Source organism: Halichoeres trimaculatus, unplaced genomic scaffold (genome assembly GCF_033239565.1).
Source record: "Halichoeres trimaculatus isolate MK-OKI-2021-1 unplaced genomic scaffold, fHalTri1.1 fHalTri1_scaffold_14, whole genome shotgun sequence".
Taxonomy (NCBI): Eukaryota; Metazoa; Chordata; class Actinopteri; order Labriformes; family Labridae; genus Halichoeres; species Halichoeres trimaculatus.
This window is the reverse complement of record NW_027437192.1, coordinates 27,449,780-27,466,903: the sequence shown is the minus strand read 5'-3', so window position 1 is coordinate 27,466,903 and position 17,124 is coordinate 27,449,780. Positions and strand designations below refer to the sequence as shown.

General features: G+C 40.9%; 2 protein-coding genes across 2 annotated transcripts; one reads left to right on the top strand and one right to left on the bottom strand.

Annotated features, from left to right (window-relative positions):
- Positions 1-489: 489 nt before the first annotated feature.
- Positions 490-6,388, bottom strand: oxsm (3-oxoacyl-ACP synthase, mitochondrial). Its single transcript, XM_074686827.1, has 2 exons — positions 5,185-6,388; positions 490-1,934 (listed from the first exon to the last, which is right to left on the bottom strand). Exons 1-2 carry the CDS (start codon positions 6,171-6,173, stop codon positions 1,532-1,534), a joined length of 1,392 nt encoding a protein of 463 aa, XP_074542928.1. The 5' UTR covers positions 6,174-6,388; the 3' UTR covers positions 490-1,531.
- Positions 6,389-6,610: 222 nt separating this feature from the next.
- ngly1 (N-glycanase 1) lies at positions 6,611-15,461 on the top strand. Its single transcript, XM_074687629.1, has 12 exons — positions 6,611-6,800; positions 8,188-8,302; positions 8,434-8,649; positions 8,827-8,989; positions 9,120-9,339; positions 9,502-9,623; positions 10,595-10,740; positions 11,072-11,182; positions 11,277-11,462; positions 12,309-12,494; positions 13,060-13,237; positions 13,323-15,461. The coding sequence occupies exons 1-12, from the start codon at positions 6,700-6,702 to the stop codon at positions 13,496-13,498; spliced, it is 1,920 nt and encodes a 639-aa protein (XP_074543730.1). The 5' UTR covers positions 6,611-6,699; the 3' UTR covers positions 13,499-15,461.
- Positions 15,462-17,124: the final 1,663 nt, after the last annotated feature.

The window sequence follows — 17,124 nt, the reverse complement described above, 5'->3', positions numbered from 1 at the left end:
CAGAATGCAATAACTCAGCCAATCTTTAAGGCTGAGTCAAAAGAAACCCCAAACTAACACAGGAATCCGACAGCAGAAAAAAACAGTGATGATTATCTTTAAACATACCAACATGTACATGATTTCCCCTCTGCTGACTCTGAGGATGTTAAAGCCTCTTGTGTCCCTGTTATCACTTTAGATCACTTCAGTCCTTCCTGACTGCTTTGCTTTCAGATAATCAGCACTGATCCTTGACCTCTGACCTCAGTCAGTTCTGATATTTGTTCATGCAGTGGTGCTTTTGTTGCTCTTGGATGTGAAAACTGTTCTGGAAATGTGCTTCAAGGCAGAATGCATGACTAGCTGTGTACTGACACCACCTGCTGGCAGAAAAGTGAACTCCAGCTCCACAGTTCAGTTTTCATTCCAAGCTGAAGAGTTTCTCATTAATATAATACTTTGAAAAGGTAGTTTTTGAAATAGATTTTATTTATGACATTTTGCTGCTTAATCACATTTCCTATGAGAAGTGAACGCATCATGAGCTGCCATTCAATCCAAACACCTGAGTGAAGCAGAAGTTCTCTGAAGTTATTACTCATGACTCGTCATTTTCAGCTGTCCAACTCATAGATGGTGTGGTCGAACTAAAAGGAAAATTATACATGTTTTGTGTATTTATAGAGTAGAATATATTATTACTTGAAAAATAATTCTTGTTTGTCATTCTTTCTGAGAGTTGCTTATTAGCTTGTCTAGTCCAACCTCATGTGAGGAGCCTTCAGTTTGTGTCAGCTTTAGCGACCCCCTGTGGACAAAGCAGAGTATTGAATCTTTCCCTTCATGTGTTGTGGTAATATTTCTGACAAAATTCTCACCCGTCGCTTTTAAAAGTCAAATGTTACAGTTATTGTGAGTCTTTACCGTCAAAAAACATAAAACAAGACTGTATTCATGAGTTTTATCTATCACATGGTGTTCAGTGCAAACTATAGAAACACCAACTCATGACTGCTGTAGTACAGCAACTCCTATGCTGAAAGGGGTAAAGGGTAATTTTTGTGAGATTAGACATTGGGAATAAACATTTCAAACCAGTGGCTGACAAAATAAAAACACTTTGATTTGATCCGTTTTAATTAGGAGCAGTTGCCTCCAAAAATTAGTTGCTGCCTCTTTAACTCCTGTTAGATAATTACCTTGGATCTGCATAAAAGCTTTTTGTAGCCAGAAGCCATTCATAATGAGAAAATGTTGAAATGGGGCCTACCCTGAAAAATATCACAGGTGAGGGTTAGTTCCCTTCACTCAATTTGAGCAACTGTGTAAATAATTTCAACATGTTGGTGAATGCTCAGTGAATATAGATTTCTCGATTTTGTGGAACAACAAGCATCATAGAAACATGAAGAGAAAACTAGATTACTTTTTTATTTAATGTTTGCCTATTGAATTCTAAAGTTCTTGAAGAGTTTTCCACAAACAGGAGATTAATTATTCTACTAAAAAAAATCAGCCAGTGAAACTCTGTCGTTCCAGAGGCTGATCTTCAGACACTGGCCAGGCACAGCGAGGCGTTTGTTCCTCCAAAGCCGAATGAGTTTGAGACAGCGATACGCCGACCGTGAGTCTGCCATGTCTGTGCCGTGCACGGGACATAGTTCAGGTCAAACTCCGGCTCCGTGCGGTCCAGGTTCAGAGTCGGAGGCAGGATTTTGTGGTAGCAGGCTAAAGCAGTGAATGCTGCCTCCAACGCCCCTGCCGCCCCCAGCAGGTGTCCTGTGGCCCCCTTTGTGGAGGAGACAGCCAGGTTCTTCAAGTTGTCATGGAAGAGCCTCTTGATGGCAGCATTTTCAGCAGCGTCACCCAGAGGTGTGGAGGTTGCGTGAGCATTTAAGTAGGTGACATCGGTAGGTGAGATGCCGGCATCTCTGAGCGCTGCAGACATGCATCTGTGGAGAGAGGAGCAGGAAGTTAAGTTTTGTTAAATTACAGGTTGCTTCAATGTGTATTTAGATTGGACTGCAAAAAGTTTAAAATCCAAACAGATAAAAACCTGCACTGGAAAACCTATATCATACCATTTTAAACAAATTAAAAAGTTTTTAAATTATACGATTTTTGTTATTGTGACTAGCAGTAGAAGTATTCATTCACTGTCATAATCAAAAGATAGACTTGTTCAAATCTCTTGCTTGTTCGTGAAGTAAATGAGCCTCAAGATTTAAGTTATTTTGCTGAATTATATTTCTTAAAATCTGTCATTATATGCAGTGGGGGAAATAAGGATTTGATACATCACGGATTTTGCAAGTTTTCACAGTTACAAAGAACGGAGAAGTCTGTAATTTTTATCCTAGGTAACCTTCAAATATGAGAGAAAAACAGTAAAGGACACTGTATGACTTTTAAATAATAAAATTTGCATTGTATTGCAGATCTCCTCCAGATCTTTCAGGTTTTGGGTCTGTCGGGGAGCAACATAGAGTTTCAGCTCCCTCCAAAGATTTTCTATTGAGTTCAGGTTCAAAGACTGGATAGGCAACTCCAGGCCCTTGTAATGCGTCTTATGCAGCCACTCTTTAGTTGTCCTGGCTGTGTGTTTCAGGTCATTATCATGCTGGAAGACCCAGCTACAACCTATCTTCAAAGCTCTTATGGAGGGAAGGAGGTTTGTTGCCCGAAAAAACTTAGGATACATGGCCCCATTCATCCTACCTTCGATACGGTGCGGTTGTCCTGCCCCCTTTATTTCCACCCCCATGTTTCACAGCTGGGATGGTGTTCTAGGGGTTGTATTCAGCTTTCTTCTTCCTCCAAACATATCAAGTAAAGTTTATACTAGAAAGTTCCATTTCGGTCCCATCATACCACATGACCTTCTTCCACTCTTCCTCTGGATCATTCTGTTTTACCATTTTAAAATTCATACACTGAGTTTTTTCTGGATTTTTATTTATTTATTATTTCTCTCATAGTCGAAGTGTACCTAGGCTAAAAATTACAGAATTCTCCGTTCTTTGTAAGTGGGAAAACTTGCAAAACCAGCAAAGTATTAAATACTTACTTTCCCCCACCGTAGGCTGGAGCTTAACAAAAGCAGATATCTCCTGTGTTTTCCCAGATCTTACAACTTGTGTCATTTAACTCATTGTTCTGTTTATCAGGTCTGCAAACTTTGCTCTCACAGCAGCTCAGTTCCCAGCTGTTTTCAGATTAAACACTCAGATAAGCCCACACAACAATTATATCTTTTGAGAGCTTATCAACTGCTTTGGTGCACGACCTCTTAAAAGCAACATCATTATGCAAAGTCAAGAGGAAAATTGCCTTTTTTAATCAGGTTGAATTATTTTAGTGTGGTTTCATTTTATTAAGTACTCTCTAAATAATATGGATTCATTGTAATCATAGATTTGAACAGACTGCTGAAATGTATCCAGACAGAAAGCACTCTGATTTGTATTCTGTGAAATTGAAGCCCAGTGTTGCCTTTTAGTAGGGAGGTTCTAAAATATAACCAGTGGCTCAAATAAGCTCCACTTAACCAACGAACACCAAGTCCAGGGCTTATCAACACTGAGCAGGACATCAGCAGCCAGGACTGTTTGTTTTTAAAGAGACTGTGAGGAGGATCTCTTTGAAATGGATTGACACCTTTGGTGTGCACACTGCCTGCTCCATCACTCTCCTGTTTATCTTTCTTCTGCTCTTCTGTCTTTTTTCTGTCTGACAGTTAGGCTCCAGTGTCCACCATCACTACAGAATTAATCACAGAAATTATTTTCAGCAGGCCGGCATTGTCATAGAAACTGCAACATGCTGTAAATCAATCCTGTCCTCCCTGACTCAACCAGGAAGCTAAGAAGTAGCATTTAGGAATTATCTCTTTCATAATCACTTAAAATGGACTTTCCCAAAGTGGTGCGTTCACCCCCTGCGGTGTGCTAGCTGCCACTAGGGGGAGCTCGATGTAGGTTTAATGGCAGCTAAGTGGCATTATTTATTCATATTGTACCAATAAATGAATACATAAATAATAAAATAAATAATTCAAGCACTTTTTAATGGAGGTTAACAGTTTATGGGCAACCATACTTGACTTTCAAATATTATTATTGTCATTATTATATTCTTCCTTACTGTTATTCTCCCCTCCGTTTCTAACGTGAGAGATCATTAGGCCCATTATTGTACATTCTGTACTGGTTAATAGTAGCTTATTTTATTAGACTTGATACTGTATACAGGGTATAAATACTTCGCCTTTTCTTTTTTTATGTTTCGAGCATTGGTGGTGCGTCGGCTACGCTGGAAGGTAAAGGGGGAAAAGTTTGGGAACCACTAACTTACAAATTCCTCATAGTCCCTTTAACAGTAAACTTATCATAATGTAGCTTCCAATTTTGGATCATTTACTTTCAGCCCTGGACTGAATTGTACTTATCTTAAATCATTTCATTGTATTGTTTTCTTTTGTTCATTTAATGGCATTTATCAGATCCTGTAGTATGGGTTTATTGTACTGGTTTTATTTTTATATTAAAGTTATATACTACCCTCTTTCCACCCACTGCTGTGGTGCTAAAGGTGCTGAATGAAAGAAGAGTTTGAACTTGTATGAGTCACACACACACACACACACACACACACACACACACACACACACACACACACACACACACACACACACACACACACACACACACAAGTGTAATGAGTTATAAACTTATAATGGAGATGGTTACGTTTCGAAAATTGGATGCCACAGTTAAAATATGTCTCAAGAACATCCAGCAATCTGGTGTACATCAACCAGGGAGCGTCATAATAACCATGACTTGAAAGTGGTTTTGTTACTGGTTGAATGATCGTTGAATTGAAGCAATTTTTTCCAGACATTTTTTTCTTCATTTTGCTGACAAAAGTTGGTTGTAAGTTCAAAACTTCTCAGAATTTTTCTGCATCCAACAAGACTCATGTGCACTGTCTGTATTTGCAAACAGTACACATTTGATAAACAAGTACTTCAGTGTCTGGACCTTTTGAAAAACAAATCTGGATAAAAACTTCACTTTTTTGTGCCAAGCATGAATATTCTTCTGCCTGTTTTACATGCTGATGATCCTTTGAGTGCCTGTTAATTGCTTTTTAATTGCTGTTCTTAACATGCTGAGGAATAGAAAAACCCAGATGAGTCACCTGAACGCTCCGTCTCCATCCTCAGTGGGTGCTGTGATGTGACTGGCATCCCCTGAGAGTCCATACCCCAGGATTTCTGCATACATCCTGGCACCTCTCCTCACTGCGTGCTCCATCTCCTCCAGGAGGAGCACTGCTGCTCCCTCTCCCATCACAAAGCCCTCCCTCTCCGGGTGGAAAGGCCTCGACGCCTGTGTGGGGTTGTTGTTCCACTTAGTGGCCAGGGCTCTTGCTCTGGCAAACCCGGCTATGGACAAGGGTCCCACACAAGATTCTGTTCCCCCTGCTACCATTACATCAGCATCTCCATGGGCTATGAACCTAGCTGCATCACCTAAGGCATGTGCACCTGTGGTGCATGCTGTGGACACTGCATGGTTCGGACCCTTCAGCTTGTGTTTGATGCTGATGTGACCAGCAGCCATGTTGACCAGGATGCGAGGCACAAAGAAAGGGCTGACTCTTTTGTAGCCCTTTTCTTTAAACGCAGCAGATGTTTGAGCTATTTCATCCAGAGACACCATGCCCATGCCAACAGCCACCCCAGTGCTGAGCTGCTCCTCAGGGGTTTCTGGGTACCAACCTGAGTCCTCCAGAGCCAGCTGAGCAGCTCCAAGGGCCATGACCGTGGCTGGTGACATGCTGTTGATCTCCCCACGAGAGGCAAACCTGTCCTCTTTAAACTGACCTGGTTCATCTCCTCTTGGCACCAGTGCAGCAACTTTACAGGGGACAGTGTTAAACTCCTCTGAGTCCAGAGCAACAATCCCACTCTGACCTTTAACCAGGCGGTCCCAGGCCAGAGCTGTCCCTGTCCCCAGAGGACAAACCAACCCTATTCCAGTGATAACAACCCTCCTTCTGTGCTGTCCAGAGCTGTGGGGTCTTCTTGAGTCCTGGTTTGAACAAAAAGAGACGCTCTTTAGAAGAGCTGGCCTTATTGATCTCAGATGAAATTTAGTCCATAAGGATAGAGACAGAGCAGACATGATGTAGTCTTCCTGAAGTTTGACAGCGGTTTCGCAGCTTTGTTGAATCCTCTTTTCAAGTTTAATATTTTCAAAAAAAGAAAAATTAAAATATAATTCACTCCAGGTGTCCTAAAGTTTGTTATTGCTTCAAACTGTGCCATCAAAAGTCAACACGACCCTGCAGCGAGAAAAACGACTCCATCATTGAATCGGCATGTTGACATGTTTAGGCAGCTCCTTGGAACGCCTGATTGTTTTCAACCTTTTAATGACGAATAAAAACTTTTATTATTTGTATCATTTATTTTTGTATTATTTAATAAACGGTCGGTTGTCAGGGCCAGTGATTCTCCCAACACCAGAGTGACGGGTAAGATGCTAACTTCAGCGTCTTAATAATTTTTACGCTCCGAATATGAATCAGGCGCCCGAGAGGCAGCTGCTGCTCCTGTGGACCCAAAACAACTAGCCATAATAACACTGTTAGCATTAGCCATTATAGAGTAAAGTCTCATGATCTTGAGTTTGAACAAGAAGTGCAATTATGTCTGAATCCCCTGCAGTCACAGCTTTGTTTGAGAATCCAAATGAAGAATTTCTCGACGCTTCAAAGTTGTTATTGACGTACGCAGACAACATTTTGAGGTAAGGCTGTGAGCTTATGGACGCAGTAAAAGAGAGATGTGTGGGAATTTGTTTGCCTAACTGCTGTGTTTCACGATCAAATGCATGTGCTTCAGTGGATGAGTTAATAAAAATAACAGAAGTTAAAACTGTTCACCAGTGCATGTTAACCAGCTGTGCCCATGCACAGATAAATGTCATAGTTTCTTTTGCAAACAGCGCTGAACCAAAACTCCTTCACATGATGTGGCACTTCTCCTTTTCTCTCTGTGTTGTGCAAACATCTTTCTCATAATCGTCCGAGATAATTGTTGTTCCAATCCCCAGGGTGCTGTGGTTAATACGGCACTTAATTGTCAATAATAATGTGCACCTCTGATAACATCTTGATGATAAGTGGGGTAATTATGCTACTAGTACACAAAACAAATACTCCAGGTGCCTCCAAAAATAGGAATATCGCGGTAAAGTTTGATATTTCCCCTCAGTAATGTATATATAAACAAGTTTTTAACATGCAAAAAAAATTCTATGTCAATTCTCAATTCTTAGAATAATTTATGTCGAGTATGAGTCTGTTTCTTTTTGAAGAGACTCTCTTTTTGAACAGGACAAACAATGAGTGTTCTTTACTCTAGTTAAGAAAACGTGCAACCACAGCCATGGGAAAAGATGCTCATATGATAGTTTATTTTCTAGCTGCTCTAGAAAATGATCTTAAACATCCTCAACAAGAAGGAAAAGCCACACAAGCTTATTGCTGAAAAGGCTGGCTCTTAACAGAATGCTGTATCTAAGGATATGAAAGTTGACTATGAAGGATAAATGAAGGTGCACAAGCAACAGAAATGGCTGCAGCCTTTTGAGGAGTGCCAAAAATAGTATAGAACTTCGGCTTCAGAAAAAAGTGAAGTGAGACTGATGCCAGTGTCAAAATAACTGCTAAACGGTTTTCTGACATTGATACTAGGTGCTTATTTGGTCAGAAAAAAAAGACAGACTACTATCAATGCAGTCTGGGATTCAATAACAATGGCAGTGGTCCAAGTTAGACATTTCTGAATTTGATAATTGGAAACTCTGGGCTTCTGGTTTTCATAAGCTTTACGCTTCGATAATGTAAAAACAAAAGCAGACTTGAGACATTTAATTTTACTTACCACAGATAGAAAAAAATATATTTGAAAATATTTCACCATCTCAAATTAAAAAAGAGCAAACTTTTTATCATATTTGTTTTTAATGAGATTGACTCTAATGATGTTGATGGAGTTAAAGTAAATATTAGTTTCTGATTTTTTTGGCCCATAACTCACTGATTTGAACAAAGCCATATGCTCGCTTGCCACAGAGGTTTGAAACATGTATCCAAAGCCGCACTTTCCTATTCGATATCACCTTCCTTCAGGTATCCCAATGAGGAGAAGTACAGATCAATCCGTATAGGAAACCCTACTTTCTCCACCAAGCTGCTGCCCATCAAAGGAGCTGTGGAGGTCCTCTTTGAGATGGGATTTGAGGAGGTAATAAGTGTGTAACTGTCATGTAGCTGCAGCTGTAATCTGTACTTGTTCTTTGTCTAACACCCAGGGTCTATTTTTTCCATCTGTCATTGACTGTGGATCAATATTGACACCTCTGTGCCACCTCCCAGGCTGAGACTCACCTTGTATTCCCCAAGTCTGCATCAGTGGAGCAGCTGAAGCTTATCAGGGAAGCCATTGCAACAGAGAGAGATCAGAGGCTTCGGGGAGGGCAGTCTGCACAGCCCTCTGCTCAGGCTGCAGCAACCTCCTCCTCAGCTTCAGCACCACAGGGATTAGCTGCTGCAGCCCCCAGTTACCCACCTGTTGCACAGCCATCATCCTTGGTAAACATGTGCTTCCTTTTTTTTTTTTTCATAAATGCAGCCTATCTGAAGTATACTGCAGTGGTTTTATATAAGTTGACATACTTCAGCACATTTATTCATGTCCGTCCTTAATCTATGATACATTTGACCTATTTTATGCTGCTTGTTTGTAACCCTGGTGCTGTCTTTCTCTAGGAGAACAGTATGAGCTTCTTTGTGACTCTTCAGTCCAACTTCCAGCATGTGATGCTATATGAAAGCTTTGAGATGCAGCAGAAAGCCCTAAACCTCATCCCTCACCAGCAGATATCTTCTACTGCTGAAAATAAGCTAAAAGAGGCAAAAAAGGCAGATCCAGGTAACGTCCTTTGACTCAATGTGAACATTTGTTTGGCCAACACTGAATGCCTGACCCTGTAAAACAAGAGAGGAAATCCCCTCTAGATGGTGGTTCAGAGATACCAGCTAACTTGTTTTCTTGTTTTTAGGGTGTAAACTTGGAAGAGAAGACATGGTGGTGCTGGAATTACTCAGCTGGTTCAAAAAGGACTTCTTCTCCTGGGTGAACTCTCTGCCCTGCAGCCGCTGTGGAGGAGAGACCCAGAACTCCGGCTCTCTCAGTCCCACCACAGAAGACCTTCGATGGGGAGCCCAGAGAGTGGAGAACCACTACTGTCAGAGCTGCCAGCTCTCCACCAGATTTCCCAGGTGTGTGTGTAACTATAGTTCTATGGAGGACTCTTGAGTTAGTTGTTGCTAACACATTCAAAAAATGTTCAAAAGTTTGTCCTCAAACAGTCCAAATGTGTGCACATAAATCTCACTGATAATGACAGCTGCCACTGATTTTTCAGTTATTGTTCATTTCAGGTACAACAATCCAGAGAAGCTGCTTGAAACCAGGAGGGGGCGCTGTGGGGAGTGGGCCAACTGTTTCACATTATGCTGCAGAGCCATGGGCCTCGAGGCCAGATACGTGTGGGACAGCACAGGTGAGTACGACACTGACGGATGTGGCTTCATACTGGTTTACTTACCTCTGTGGGCTTCTGTTTGGCATGTTAGGAAAGATTAATAGATGAAGTGAATATTTGTCTGTCTCAATAAGGTAAAACAGGTCTTCCTTTCCTTAGAAATAAATAAAATGTCCTTCAGTTTGTTCATTATCCCTTCTAAAAAAATATATCCCACTTTAGATCAGTGATGTCTCATATCTATTTTTGATACACAATATCTTTAACACAACCCTACAGTTTCACTGAGTCTGCATATCCAATTTTGTTTCTATAAACCATGCCACACATTTTGCCTTTTCTAGAGGAGTAGCCATTTTTTAGGCTTTCATTTAACAGAACCCCTTTTATCAATTCCTGAAATACACAAATGTAATCTGATTAAAAATATTGATGGCTACTGAGTTCAGAGAACAAGTCTGATTAATATATCTCATCAATTGCCATTGTGATATACTTTTAAACTGTAGAGACTTAATGCACACCCCATGTTTCTGAAAAAAAGTCAGAAGTGTTTTTATATCCCCTCATATGTGGGTATTTCATTATTTCTTTGGATGATCAGTGGTTCTTTGGACTTTAGAGTAACAAATTCAGTCTTTTTTGGTCTGTGTCCTGTATTAGAGGTTAAACCCAGATTTGATTGCAGTTAACAAATGAGCAAACACTAAAGATGAGTGAAGATTCAAAGAACTTGTGTGTGGGAGAATTGTTTTAGTTATTGTATTTGTAAATTTTCCTCATTGTGGTTTTTATGATCTCCATATTTCTCACATTTCATCCCTCTGTTTGAGTAGATTTCTGCATTTAGCATAGATTTAATTGAGGTATTGTGCAGTTGTGATAAAAAAATAAAGTGCAGGAATAAAAATCAGGTTTCTCAGGAGTTTTTAAGGGTGATGACAGGTTTTCTCTGAGCTAATGTTTGGTTTTCTCCCCTCTTTTTTCAGATCATGTGTGGACAGAGATTTACTCATCGTCTCAGCGTCGCTGGCTGCACTGTGACTCCTGTGAGAACGCCTGTGATAAACCTCTGCTGTATGAGGTCGGCTGGGGGAAGAAACTGGCCTACATCCTCGCTTTTTCTAAGGACCAGGTGGGACACATCTCACTGACTCAGACTCTCACACTTCTGATCTGTACCAGCATGTATCCATTTCAGCTTTAAGTTCAGAGTTTTGCATTTGTGCTTTTTAGATATCAAGTGTTTAAAGTGTATTTTTTGGTTGGTTGCGTTTATTGCTGTAACATCCCTTAAGTTAATGTCTGATATACATTGTATTAATCAACAAATATGTTTTCTCATTGAGCCAATTATCAGAGGGAGATGCTATTCATTTTTTTGTGTAGAAATAAAATTTCTTTCCAGTCAAAAAATCAGTTTATGCACAATGTTTTTTGCAACTGTGTGTGTCTTTTTGACTCAGGTGGTTGATGTGACCTGGAGGTACTCCTGCAAACATCCAGAGGTTTTGACAAGGAGGACCAGGGTTCAAGAGGCCTGGCTGCTGCACACCATCAATGGTCTCAATGCCTCTGTAAGTGAAGTTGTGAAGTTTGAACTTGCATGTCAGACTCAAGTTCTGCAGTGAATCTGATGTGAACCACCTCTGATCTACTCTGATCCCACAGAGGCAGCAGGCTCTGACTCCAGAAAGGAAGAAGGAGCTGACAGAGAGGCTGCTGGTGGAGCTGGTCGAGTTTATCTCCCCAAAGAAACCAAAAGCAGGTGAGCTTGGTGGACGAAACTCTGGATCTCTGGCCTGGAGGTTAGCCCGAGGGGAGACCAAGGCGGCTGATACAGACACCTCTGCACAGGTAAAGTCTTAGAGCTGAGCTTAATCAACCGTTTTGATAAACGCTCATAGAGGATGAATATAAATCAGTTTTGAACTCAGTAATTTTACTCATCCTAGCAACAGACCACATGAACTTTTGAAAATGAAACACCAACACGCCTGACATCCTTTGTAACTGCAAACTGTCTGCTCCACAGGACTGGTTATTTCAGTCGTGAGGAGCAGAAATTTCTTTTTGATGTCAGAAAATCTGACATCCGATCAATAAACATCTAAAAACCATTAAAGAAAAGCATCGAGTGAGAGCTTCACAGCTGTTGTTGTCATGTGTTTGGCTGATAGACATGTCGCCTTCTTTTAGCTGATGTCATACTTTGCCTTAATCAATCATAAAAAACATCACTGTTAGATTATAGAAATGTTTTTTCCATCAGCTGTAAAAATAAAAATCCCTTTCAGATTTATTTTCAGTAAACAACATCACTTTGGTGTCAAATTAAAATTTAAATGTGGTGATTCTGCTGTGATATGATTAAAAAAAATAATTAAAATGCAAAGATCTACCTAAAGTTTGTTTTGTACATTTGTAATAAAGGCAAAATATAAGCCGTCACCTGTAGCTTCATTATATGAAACTGAAAACCAGAGTAGTATACTACAAAACAGACTCAACCGAACAGCCAGATTACATACTACATGCAAAAGCAGTAGGCAGTATGCAGTGACTACTACATACTTTGGAAACCAGCCTATGACAGATGACTAACATGGTCACTGATCTCCTGCATTGAATTTTTCTGCATTTCCCAATTTTTTTTTTGATGTTAGTGAAGACTGACTTCTGTGCATCTGTTTTTTTTCCCAGGCGGCAGGTTTCGTATTTACTCCCACCGAGAAAGAGAAGTGTGACAGGTTACTGCACGTGCGCTACAGCTCCTCCAAAGACCAGTACTGCCGAGTGTCCAACAATTGTGAGCTGGTTCAGAGCTGGGATCAGTGTGTGTGGAGGAAGAAGTCTGTGTTCAGAAAGCTGGAGAGCGACTGGCAGATGGTGTGTGTGTGTTACTGTTTCATAAACAGAGCCATATTTTTGAGGTTTTCTTTAGAGTGACATAATAATGTGCATTATAATCAATTAAAAAAGATTTTAGTGCTTATAAATATGCTTACTAGCTTGTTAGCTTGCTGCTAATAAAACTGACTGGGTAGTTTTGCATGGGTGAAAGTATTTAAAGAGAAAAAGAAAAACAGTAGTACAGAAAAAGAGCAGTTAATTCTTAGATGTGAGAGCTCAATTTTCTGACATGATGTGCTAAGAAGCTAATGTCCAAGTTGTGGAATAAACTAGCCCTGCAGCTTTACTCGTCACCAAGCCACTTTGATTTTCTGAGCCCAAGATGAATAAATCATGTAATTTACCCTTATTGAATACAAAAACACTCTTATTCTATTTCCAATCCTCATGAAAAGTTGACTTTTCTGCATCTTAAGAATTTGACTTAGAACATTGTTCATATGAGGGTGGTGGTGACAGTTTTGTAAAGTGACAAACAAACACAAATAAATGAAGCAACCAGCAGCAGATGAGTTTTATCCAGATTTTGTTTCACCCCTAGGCGTACATAGCCCGAACAGAAGGCTCCTCTCAGGGAACAATCAGCTGGAAGTTTGACTTTGCTCCAGCGGGAATGAAGATAAAGTCTGCCTCCATCATGGCCAGCAGCCAGACCTTCCACTCTGGGAGTGTCTGCTGGCGCGTGCAGGCTGGACCGGTTACCACAGAGTTCTCTGGAGGTGAGCTTATGTTACAGATCATCTTGATGTGATTTTTGAAGACAGCTCCTGTTTTTGAATTCCCTCTGTGTTTTTGATCCTTCAGACGGGAAGATGCAGCCGTTGCAGAGTCTCACTGGCTGCTCAGAGTTTACGGTAGAAGCAGGACTCAGTGGAGGAGAAGGGGATGCAGCGTGGCAGCACTCTCAGCTCTTCAGACGGAGCTTAAAGGAGACGGAGGAGTCTTCATTTGAAATCCTTGTCCACTTGGAAGAGGTTTAACAGGTTTTTCTCTTCAGGAGTGGAGCCAATAGTTATTTCCCCTCTGTTGACTGCTTTGACAAGTTCAAAGCTCAGTGTTAGGGTGATGGTTTTGTTTTAAGACAAATCAGTGCAATATTTTATTTACACTTGAGTCAGGTCTCCAGGGTTAGGAAAGGAAGTGTTCTATTTTTTAATCTTACAGCAAGGTTTTTTTGGTGCATTCACGTATCCCTTTACAAAATTCAAACCAGTCAAGGTGGTAGCCAACGAACAGCTCTGGATCTGATACACTTGTTTTTGTTTTGAGTCTAATAGCTTTGAAAAACTTGATTTTTTTGGCTGTTGGTCTGTGTCTTTAGTGATTAGGGTTGTGACAATATTAGATTTTCCCCTCAGGATTATTCCCCACAAAGATTCATCTCAGTCTTCATAGAAAACTAGAAAGAGATTAACTTACAGTCAAATCAAAGAACCAAAGTCATGCCTTCATCCATTTCAAAGTAATGTTTTATCCGTGCAGAAATAGCTCCCAAAATGGCAGTTACTTTTGTTGACTGTTGTTGGAGCACCTCACTTTTCATTTGACAAGTCCTTCCTCATGATTCCTGATTCGATATCAGCCACACACTGCAGTGAAAACTAGCTACCTGGTTATTAAATCCTCTTTTGAAGCTGCTGCTTCTTTGTCTATCCTTATTTTTATGGTGGGAGGCATTTAGAGTGAAGAACCACCACTCTGAGCCAGTTAGTTTCAGGGTATTCGCTCATTCTTATTTATGACGCTATACCATTAGTTCTTGATTTAATAAGACTGTTAACATCAATACCAGTTTGTTGAGACAGCATGATCAAGAAGCTTTCCTGGAATCTGAGCCCAACACAACACTGCAGGTCAATGTTAAAAAAACACTTGAATTACCCTTTAAAAATGTAAAACCTGATAATACATGATTCAAGTCCTTCATCTCCTTCGTATCACCGTGGACAGATCTCTGCTGCACTGCTCTGCACTTTGACTAAAGAGCCACGATAAGCAGACACATTCGGCACAGGGTGAGCCTGTAAGGAATGGTTTCCCTCCACTGTGAACGTGTGTCTGTGAGTTTTGATGCTTGAAGACTTTCCACACCGTGACGACGTCTGTGTCAGGCTGCTTCAGCTCTCTCAGCTGTTTGAAAACTGGAGCTCAAACTGTAGTTGGCTTTCTCACTCACTTTTCCATCCAAACACCAGGCGAGATCTCTTTGCTGCTATTTTGTGAATCTCACACACACACACATAAACACCTAACATTGAGGTTTTGGGGCATTTTGACTGAGTAACGTTTCATGTAAATCTTTATTTTCTCTCACCGTGATTAATATTTTTTACAATCCAACACTTATTAAACTGAAAGGTACCAACTTTTAAACCTTGTTTCTGCTAGCCAGAGAAATCTGGATCAAGAATTGTACTAAACCTGCTCTGAAATTAATAACTCAGCAGCAGAAAGGAGACCAAGATTTAAATAAAGTCGTATTTTTATTTTTTGAATTAGTTAACTGCTTTTTGATTGGTCGATGAAGGCTGTGGTGAATTCAGGTTGAACAGTTCTGAAAAAATAAAACCAGTGATCATCTGATTAAAGAAGCAGGAAAAGAGATCATTTTTTTCTTTTTTAATTTTTCTGTTAAGTGAAAACCTTTTAAAGGATTGAAGATTGTTAAAGAGTAAAAATCAAACATTTACTTATTAAAAAGTTGATAAAGACAGGAGTTGTGCTTGTGTGTTTGTATTATTTACAGCCTGCGTGTCTCTTTTAGGATATACAGGTTTCACCCCCAACCACACGTCTCCTCATCTTGGCAGAGGACGTTTGGTCTCTAGCTGAGTGCAAAGCTGAAGCTGCTTCTTAAGCCCTCTTCCTCTTCTGAGGCTGGTCGACCTGAGTCAGGCTGCTTCTGGGCCGCTGATGATTTCTGTGACAAAGAGCGTTTGGTTAGTCATCCAACGGATACTGCTAGAACCAGTGTTGGGCAAGCTACTTGGAAAATGTAATGAGCTAAGCTTCCAATTTTTGCCTGATTGACTCTGTATAATATAATAACTGTGAAATTGATATAAATCGAGGTTCAAGGTAGTTGTATTGTCCATTCTGTCAAACACATAACACATACAGAGGATTGAAACTGTGATGCTCAAAAGCCCAAGGTGCTGCTGTTAAAAAGAGTGAAAATTCTGTAAAAAATTAAGAATATGGAATAAAAAATAGATGGTATTTAAAAATGTAAGAATATCAAGGATAAAAGAAACATCTGTTAAAAAAAGGTCAGGCAATAGAAAACAAAAAGGTAGGAATACAAAGGCACAGAAAAGGTAACTTTTTTAACATTGTAATTTCTGAAAATGGCTGGATGGAGTTGTGTGTAAATCATAACCACAAGGGTGCATCTGCTTGGTCCCTAGGGTCATCCCCAGTGGATTTTCACAGAATTGGGTTTGGGTCCAACTTTAGGAAAATATGCAGTTTTTTGCAGGCTTTTTTTCAGGGCAAATTAGGCCTGTTTTTAGCCTTTCAGCAAATGGGCTGTAACTCCCTAAAATGTTGCACGAGGGCTCCAAAACTTCTAGGGTGCGTCTGTGAGGTCACTAGGAGCGTCCCCAGTGAGTTTTCTTAAAACCGCGTCGAGGGTCCAACTTTTGGAAAAACGCAGTTTTATTTTGGCTTTTTTTCAGTGCAAGACGGGCCTGTTTTTAGCCTTTCAGCAAATAGGCCAGAACTCCCCAAAATGTAGCCCGAGGGCTCCAAAACTTCCAGGGTGCATCATGAGGTCTCCAGAAGCATCCCCAGGGGGTTTTCTCAAAACCTGGTTTCAGGTCCAACTTTTAGGAAAACACAGTTTTATGCGGGCTATTTTTCAGGGCGAATGAGGCCTGTGTTTAGCCTTTCAGCAAATAGGCTGTAAATCCACAAAACGTAGCCCGAGGGCTCTGAAACTTTATTTATGCATTCTGCACAAAGTGGCTAAGTTGTAAAAAGTGACTGATGTAACCCTGGGTGGTCATCGTCCAGAGGCAGAGAGTGTAGAGAGCAGAAGTGGTAAAAGCGGCAGAGCAGGCAGTGTTCAGCTTCCTGACAGCCTGGTGGATAAAACTGGCTGGTCCTGGCTTGCAGACTCTGCAGTCCCCTCCCAGATGGAAGCAGGCAGAAGAGGCTGTGTGATGGGTGGGAGGCGAGAGGGGTTCAGATCTTCTCAGTTGCCCTCACTGAGGGATGAAGGGTCTTGCAGCAGGATGCAGCGCAGGCTCTGTACCACACAAAGAAGCAGCTGGTCAGGACAACCTCTAAGGTTCCTTTATAGAACGGGTGTGTGCTCTCTGGAAGTCCACAACACTCTCCTTAGTTTAGTCCACATTCAATGAGAGACTGTTGTCTGTGCACCACCCGTCCAGGCAGCTCTCCTCACTCCTGTAGTCTGCTACATCTTTGTTGCTGATGAGACTCACCACAGTCATGTCATCTGCAGACTTGATGAAGAGATTGGAGCTGTGTGTCGGTGGGCAGCCATGAGTCAGCAGGGTGAAGAGGAAGGGGCTCAACACACATCCTTGAGGAACTCTAGTGTGATATGGTGTTGGATGTGTCAGTGCCAACCCGTCCTGCC

Bases quoted from the DNA above. Each gene is read 5' to 3' on its own strand.
- oxsm (XM_074686827.1), bottom strand. From the start codon at position 6,173: ATGTCTGCTCTGTCTCTATCCTTATGGACTAAATTTCATCTGAGATCA. The intron at 1,935-5,184 runs GTGACTCATCTG...CTCTCTCCACAG, and splicing joins GATGGAGACGGAGCGTTCAG to ATGCATGTCTGCAGCGCTCA.
- ngly1 (XM_074687629.1), top strand. From the start codon at position 6,700: ATGTCTGAATCCCCTGCAGTCACAGCTTTGTTTGAGAATCCAAATGAA. The intron at 8,303-8,433 runs GTAATAAGTGTG...GCCACCTCCCAG, and splicing joins TTGAGATGGGATTTGAGGAG to GCTGAGACTCACCTTGTATT. The intron at 11,183-11,276 runs GTAAGTGAAGTT...CTGATCCCACAG, and splicing joins TCAATGGTCTCAATGCCTCT to AGGCAGCAGGCTCTGACTCC.